The sequence below is a fragment of the Gavialis gangeticus genome, unplaced genomic scaffold (genome assembly GCF_001723915.1).
Source record: "Gavialis gangeticus isolate Ggan-Ray unplaced genomic scaffold, GavGan_comp1, whole genome shotgun sequence".
NCBI classification, from domain to species: Eukaryota; Metazoa; Chordata; order Crocodylia; family Gavialidae; genus Gavialis; species Gavialis gangeticus.
In genome coordinates, this window is record NW_017728995.1 from 44,570,436 (window position 1) to 44,579,140 (window position 8,705).

The 8,705-nt window shown below is 43.4% G+C and overlaps 1 protein-coding gene across 1 annotated transcript in view; it reads left to right on the plus strand.

Moving 5' to 3' along the window:
* Nucleotides 1–8,705, plus strand: part of DNER (delta/notch like EGF repeat containing) — a 397,048-nt gene that overhangs the window by 366,094 nt on the left and 22,249 nt on the right. Inside the window, exon 12 of the mRNA XM_019503073.1 lies at nt 2,771–2,902. Within this exon, the coding sequence (XP_019358618.1) occupies nt 2,771–2,902 (132 nt within the window). The remainder of the gene's footprint in view (nt 1–2,770; nt 2,903–8,705) is intronic.

Consider the following 8,705-nt stretch of genomic DNA (forward strand, 5'->3'; position numbering starts at 1 on the left):
CTTGTCTTCCCCTTCCCCTGATGAGCCTAGTTTAAAGCCCGCTGGAGGAGGTCCACCAATCTAGAAGAAAACACACGCTTACCTTTGGTGGAAAGGTGGAGCCCATCCCATCCAAGGAAAGGTGGAGCCCATCCCATCCACGATCCTTGAAGAACAAAAGAAGTCCATTCCCATGTGGAGGAAAGGCAGCAGAAGGGCTGGTAAGCCCTTTTGGCTTAATGGGGATATCACACTTCTCTTGAAAAAGAAAAAAAAAGCTGGCTGCAGGGTAGGACCCAGAGAGTTCTAATGAACAGATCTGTGCCATCCCAGTGAGAAGTGGCCAGTAGTATCCCTCAGGGGTCCATGCTTGGTCTAGTACTTTTTAACATCATTATCAATGATCTGGATGTGCGGGTGAAGAGCTCACTGGCCAAGTTTGTAGATGACACCAAGTTATGGGGGAGCGTGGTCACACTTGAAAATAGGCTGCAGATGCAGGTGGACCTAGACAGGCTGGCAAGTTGGATGGATCAGAACCAGATGAATTTCAACACTGAGAAGTGTAAAGTGATCCATCTGGGGATGAACAATCCCCAACATACTTACAGGCTTGGTGGTGCCAAACAGATTAGCACCATGACTGAAAGGGACCTAGGGGTAGTAATAGACCATTGTATGAACATGAGCTGTCAATACAATGCTGTAGCTAGCAGGGCAAACAATACTCAGGCATGCATCAACCGATGCATGTCAAACAAAACCAAGGAAGTGATTCTTCCACTTCACTCAGCATTGGTGAGAACGCAGTTGGAGTATTGCATCCAGTTCTGGGCACAGCACTTCAACAAGGATGTGGAAAAGCTTGAGAGAGTCCAAAGAAGAGCCACTCATATGATCAGAGACTTGCAAGGCTTATGAGGAAAGGCTGAGGGACTTGCATGGGCAACTGGTGCTGCCTTAATTGGGGTGGCACATGCCCCCCCCACGACCAGTCCCCCCACGGCTGATCTCACTCCCCGGGGGGAGGTCCCCCCCATGGCCAAACCCACCGACCAGGAGGGAGAGGTCCCCCCCACGGCCAATCCTGCTGACCAGGGTGGGGTCCCCTCCGCAGCCGATCTCACTGCCTGGGGGGGGACCCCTGTGGCTGATTGCTATGGCTGATCACTGCAGCCACTTCTGGGAATGGCCACGGTCAATTCTGGGATTGGCTGCAGCAATTGGTCGATGCTTGCAAGGGGGGCACTGGCATTCCTACCTTTGCCCATAGCCTAAGCAGTGAGTGCAGCTGGTCAGGGGATGAACCAGCGTTTTCAGGGGGTGTGCATGCACCCCTGTGCACTCACTATGCATTGCCACTGGGGACTTGGGTCTCTTCAGCCTAAAAAAGAGAAGGCTGAGGGGATTTGGTAACAGTTTACAGCTATATCAGGGGAATACATCAAGGGCTCAGTGAACAACTGTTCACAAGGGCACCCTTGGGGAAAAACAGGAGTAATGGCCACAAATTCCTGGAAGATCGTTTTAGGCTTAATGCTAGGAAAAACTTCTTCACTCCAATTATCTTTCCTGCTTAGTACAGGGGGCCTGGACCAGATAATCTTGTGAGGTCCCTTCCAGCCCCTTGCAATCTATAAATCTATGGATCTATGACTATATTTATTCTAGGAAACAAATTAATTTGGATATTGCTGACTTATAATCAACTTTTAAGACTGAAAAACTTGTTTATGTTGCTTAGAACTGATTTACCTTTAAAAATTAAGTAGCAAAAGGAGCTATTACAAAACAGAATTTGCTAAGCAGCTGTTCAATGTTATTTTTAATATTTTTGTTTGAAACAAATTTCATGTTTAAAGTAACATTTTTAAAACTGGCAGGTAAACCAAAGCAGTATTTGGATGGCACTGAAAATATAAAATTTGTTTACTTTAAACTATTAATTATTGTGAGCTGAAGAAACACTTCATTCTGTTATTTAAATACATGCTTGGTGTAAAGTGCTCATATTAATCAGTTTGTATTTCCAGAGCAAAGGTATGCAGGCTATTTAGTCTTCTTGCCTCATGTTCAAACTAATATAGTTGGTGTATTTGATAGTAATATATGAAGGCATACAAATCATTTTAGATCACATGGGCCAATTAAATGAAAATACTATTTAGGATCCGATCTAGTGAAGCGCAGCATTCTTCCTGAAAAGCATTTGTCATCCTTAACTCCCAATAATTTTCATAGCACCTTAGTGCCACACCTTCTGTAGCTCTAAATAATTAAGTAAAGCATATCAAATTTATCTGTGTTTACTGATTGCATCACAGCTGTTGGGACAATAGCAACAAATTGTTAACATCATATTTGACTGTGGAGGAAGGACAGTCTTATGGTTAAAGAAAAAGATTGGGAGACTGGTGACTTTATTTAAGTCATTCAGCTCTCTTATTCCTTCTCTAGTTGTAAAATGAGGATATTTATACAGCATGTGGTTACTTCACAGGAGTTATATGAGGTGTCTTTAATACCGATTAAAAAAAATTAACGTCCTGAGATGGAAGGTAATAGATAACTTCAAAATGCTACATTGTCTGACAAAAATAATAGGTGTCCAGTTAATTAGCAGACAAAATAAATTTACAGAGGTTTTTATTCTTTTAATAAATATTAGACAACATGAGGATAATATAATTAATACCAGCTTGTTTCCTTCTACTTTTAGTGAATTAAATACTACTAATAGTATATATTGATACATGATGTATCCATGAGCCCCATTCTTTTTTGCTTTCAGGTGAGGACTGTGATATTGACATAAATGACTGTGACAGCAACCCATGTCATCATGCTGGAACTTGTATAGACCAACCCAACGGTTATAATTGCCATTGTCCACATGGCTGGGTTGGAGCAAATTGTGAAATACGTAAGTATTATAGAGACTGCTTTTATTATTTTTTAATATAATTTTAACATAAATGTAGTTGGTTGTCCTGAAGATTCATAAAAATGATGCCAAAATAGTAGTGAAAGAAGCTGTATGGCAAGGGTGTCAAACTCATCTCGCTTTGCATGTCAGGTGAGTGGCACAGAGCCAGTCCACAGGCCAGATCAGGTCCATGGACCCCTCTTCCCACTGCCTAATCCAACACATGTGGCACCCTCCCAGGCCAGTCCAGGACACAGGTTTAAGTGAGCTCTGCAGGTGATGCAGCCCAGGACTGGCACCAGCAAACTCCTTGAGCACTGAGGCCTGGGACCCTTCCCCAGTGAGCACTGCAGGCAGCACAGAGCTAATCCAGGGCAGCACTGGCAACCAGATTATGGGGCTCCGGGGGCCAGATCTGGCCTCCGGGCTGTATGTTTGACACCCCTTTTATAGGTACTTCTTAAACAATAACTACAATATGTATAATGTAACAAAATGATTAAAGGTAAATCAGCACAAAATGATGGTTTAAACTAAAATTTTAAAAATAGCCACCAATATTGGGCCATACTATTTCTGGGTGCCTAATTTTGAGGTATCTTAGAGCACCCATAAGAGTAGCGGAAGTCGATATGAGCTGTAAATGCTCAGAACCTGGCCCAAAGTGTTTAAGTAGATGGCCATTTTTGATAATTTGGCATATATATCCAGTGGTGACAAAACTTAATATGGCACTTATGAGTATGATTTAACTGAGTTAACATAAAACTTATACCTCTGATTTTCAGTGATTCCCATTTATTTTTGAGTACCTGTAATTCCAGTTGTACTTCTGCAGAGCATATTTTTATTGCAGTGATGTCTTCCCTATGGTCTTTGACAGCAGTTTCTTCTCCTTTACTAGCAGTTTAATTACATATTTGAGTATTTTGTTTTCAGGTATTTTGGTGATAGGTCTCCTCAAAACACTAGATAGCTCATTTATTGAACAAGGGAAGGGATTCAAGCAAATTAGTTTCTGCATTAGTGGGAACATGGCTGATTGTCCATTTACCAGTATTCCAAAAAACAGAGTTAGCCAAGAAGTAGGTGCATAGTTAAGCACCTTATTTAGACACCTCATCTGCATGATGAGGATCCTATTTAGATGCCAGGCTTCTAAGGAATGCCTGCTTTCTACCTACACTCCTTTCCTCTTTTAAGTGTTGTGCCTTCTGACTTTGCTGCACTTAGACAATGCTGAAAGCTTGCCCACACCTTCCCTCAAATGTTATCTCTGTTCACACAAATGCTGGACCACAACTGTGATCTTATGCAAGAACTCACTGGATTAAAGCAACTTTTAATTTTCCTTTATTTGTTAGTGATGAATTCAGTTTAGTTAATGAATTATGGTACAGCACAAATACAAATGGATAAAGGCAGAAGACTGTCTGTATTAACCATGCTAAGGCCTCAGTTGCATCTGGCTGCTGTTTAGAATCCTTTCCGGAGTTCGAGTCTTTTGTGAAGTCTGTTGCATAACCTTGATTTCAGCTGAGCGAAGGAGGGCTATTGCCAAGTTCCTACCTTTAGTTTGAAGACGGTAAAAACAGCTTTTTGAAAGAATGTTGCAGGCACTGCAGTCCTGGGACTTCTCCATCCTGGGGCCTGATGCACTCATGCCATAGAGGTGATTCTCCCAAAGCAGAGATGACCCTTCAGTGGTAAGTCTGAGAGGGCTGCTTAGGCATAATGATGCCTTAAACAGGCTTATCTGCTTAATCAGTAAGACAATGCAATTCTGAGTGGTAGTGGCTTCCTTAGGCAGTAGGTAATACATTGACAGACAAATGAGTAATTTTCTAGAAATGCCTCCCTTGTGGTGCCTTCGTACATTATGGCTAGATGGAGACATTCAAGAAGCCCAAGTCAGAATCAGTCTAAATTATGTGGTTTTCTGTAGTATAGATCAGTTGGTGGTGGGGTGGGGGGAAGGAATCTTCAACTGGGTTCTGCCATTTTTAAACTAATCTATGTACACTGAACTTCTGTTCTGTTATGAGTAGAGACTGGTTTTGTGTTCCAAGCTTCTGTTCTGTTACAGGTATAGGCTGGTTTCTTATCACTGATACCAGTAAAAGTGTAATGTCTGTACGTGGCCTACATGTCTGTAATAGGGTGAAAAAGAAAACAGGTAGAACAAGAAACTTCCTGGGAGCTGTGGAGATGAGGTATAAAATCAGTATAATTCATTTTAGGATGCCATATCCAGAATTCTAGATTCACCAAGAGGTTGGTCTTTTACACTGCAAGCACAGAATGGTATGTACCTAAGTGCAAATATGGGCAGAACAGACAGCTTTACTGGCTGAATGGCTGAAAAAATATTTCCCCCTGGAGTTAACCCTCTGACAGCAGCATGTCACTAAGTGCTATATTAATATTTTGAGGTTCATGTGTAAGCCTATAAGTACTCTGACATCCACTCTGCCCCCTTACCTCATTTGTAAATTAGCAAATAAAGGAATGGATGAGCATAGAGCTGGAGACTTCCTTCTGCAGAATGGAGAGGGGAAGGGATAACAGCTGTTATTATCTAGTGCTTAATTCTGATGATGGCTGATAGGGGTGTGCAAAGCAGGCCCTATTCAATTTAGTTTCGGCCTGAATCGGGGACAGTGATTCAATTTGTTGATTCAGATCGCTGTCCCTGATTTGATTCGGCTGAATCCGAATCTGAAGATTCGATGCCGATTCAGAGAATCAGCAATTCAGACACAGACACAGCTTTAAATGTTTTTTCTATATACTTTGAGGTACCAGCGTGGCTTGTGAATGCTGCAATGCTGGGGTGGATGGAGTGTCCTACAGGAACACGGCAGGGGGCCCTCCACATGCTTGGTGGTGAACCTGGAAGTGGACCAGAAATACCTCCGGTCCACTTCCGGGTCCGCTGGGGAGTGCACTGGGGAGTCCTCCACACTTCTGTGGGACACTCCAGGTGCCCTAGCATCACAGCATTCACAAGCCGCCTGCTACCTAGAGGTAAGTTGAAAAAACATTTAAAGCTGTGTATATGTCCAAATCTCTGAATCTTTCTCAATCTCTCCGAATCAATTCGGAGGATTCTGATTCGATTTGAAGAGATTAAAGGGTCTTCTGATTTGATTCGGATTCGGAGATTCGGCCACTGAATCAGACCGAATCTCCACTGAATTGAATCAAGGACCAAAACTTCACACAGCCCTAATACCTGAAGTGCAGCAGCCTAGACTACTGTGCAAATACTTGCAAGATCAAAGGCTTTATAATGACTGTTTTATTACAGCCATGTGAAACAATGCAAATACAGATAATGGGAACAAACATTGTCTTTCTGAAACCTCTGTGCTCAGGGTGGATGGCAGTGGGGCAGGCAGTGGTGGTTCTGGGAGGGATGGCTATGGGGTCAGCTATAGGCACCCCAAAATTCCCCATAGCCACCCAGAACTGCTGCTACCCACCCTGCCCCCACCCCGAACACAGCCCCAGCTCAGCAGTGGGCAGCGCCAGGAAGAGGCCCTGGCCCTGAGCCTGCAGTGGGCAGACTGCCCTTGCTCCGTGCACAAATTTTGGGGAGGGGCCTGCCCCCCATGCCTCCTTTGGGGGTGCGTGCGGTGGCAGGGAGCCACCCCCCTGTGTCCCTTCCTGCCCCTCCCTGCCTCCTGGATGAGCCATCTGCACCTCTGTCCTGCTCCCAGGGTCACATTTACCACCCTGGCTGGGCAGGACCAGCCCCTGCCCCTGTCGCTGCCCCACTCCCTCCCTCACCATGGGAGCCTCAACCTATCCCCGCCACACCCCTTTTTTCTCCCATGTGCCTTCTCCCCACCCCCTCCGACTTACTGGCAGGAGGCTGCTCTCCAAGCTGCCTGGCTGCATTTCTGGCTGCGTGCATGCTTTGGGTGTGCCCATGCATGCAACATTTATCAGTGACATCATTAGCTACACAGGCCAAAAAAAGCCAATTGCTGATAATGTTAATTTTCCTGTCATCAGTGCTGCTGATCTGATATGCCACTAATATATTGGTGCACCTCTAGTTATAAATGGATGTAACCTAGATATGAGCCAATTTTGCACTGTCTGAGTTTGGTCCATCTAATTTCATATCTCAATGAATACATCTCAGTTTCAGCTGTCACAACCTTCTTCTCAAAGCTATGTATGTTATCCATCACACAGCCTCAGCAGTTTGCACATACCGATGAATACTAGCTTGGAAATAAAATTGAATGCTGCACTAGTATTTCCAGCTGATCCAGTCCCCTGACATACCTGACGAAAACACATGTTGAAACCAAACTTCAGATTTTCCCACAAAACAGAATGTTCTGCTGTAACTAAGTCTCATATTTGTAAACTGATCAGTTTTACATATTGCCGTTTTATACTGTGAGTCATACAGGAGTCTGGTAAGTTGTGCATTATTTAATCTTTTTTCAGAGTAACTTTCTGTCTAAAATTGGCATTTTTACTAGTAGCATTTCAGTGTTAAGGCTGCCTGTCATACTGTGTCCTTTACTTACCTTCCAACTGTTCTCCAGACAATGAACTAGTTGAGAGAGAAATAATTTGCCTAGCAAGAAAACTTGTATATATACATTATATTATCATATCACCTACCCTAGTGATTGCAATTTGTATTGAAGAACAATGTAATTAACTCAACACTAGGGACACTACAACCTTTCTTACAAAAAGGAAAATTTTAATGTGAAGTTCCCTTGGCCAATAAGATAGAGGAGGGTTTTAGTCTAAAACTGTATAAACCATGCAGATTAGCAGATTAGCAGTCACCACTGATACCATTTCAGTTTCTATGGGTATAAATAATTCAATTAGCAGGGAAAGTTAAGTTATGTCATGCAGAGAAGATGAATTTACAGGGTTTTTCTAGTAGAATGAGTGTGCCTATCAGAACCTCAAATTTTACTGAATCTTGCATCTTAATTCCTGTGAGACTGCAAAAGCTATTCGAATCATTACCATCATTTCCAAATGTTTGGAATATATTCTGTGAACCTTTGGGATTCTATCTGGGGAAAGAGAACAGACATTTCTACCATTCTGATCAGATCCAGAGAATGACTTTATTCAGCATCAGACCTTCTTTGCCCTGCTATGGTGTTGCATCTGCCAATAATGGGTCTGAATTGGTCCTAACCTATTTTACCATCTAAGAGAACAGTGGCTGCATTTATATGAGATGCTGACTGCACAGTAGCTTGAGACCACTGCACAGTAGTGTTGTGTGGCAGCAACCGTGATGTGACTCATAGATTGTTAGGGAGTGGAAGAGACCTTGTAGGTCATAAAGTCCAGTCCCCCTGCACTAGGCAGGGAAAGACAACTGGGGTCAAGTGACCCCAGCAAGGTGACTGTCCAGTCTCCTTTTGAAGATTTCCAGTGTAGGTGACTGCACTACTACTGGAGGGAGTTTATTAATAGATTTCACAGAAATTAGGGCTGGAAGGTGTCGTGGCCAGATGCCGGTGCACCCTTGACCTGCGACCCTGGGTCGGTACGACCGGCTTGGCGCGAGGGGGGATTTATGACCGGACAGGCGGGTGTTAATGGCGAGCAGGAGTCAGATAGTTAGATGGTTTAAAGCACATTGGTTGCACAGAAAGTTTATTTTACTTACGCTACTGATGGCTTGCAGCGTAGGCAGAAGCAGTTGATTTCTTAGTTACAGCATGCAGATGTTCTGTCACCCAGCAATTACAGTCGATTGCAGACTTGCTGAGTACAAGTTTCAAACAGTTTATACAAATTA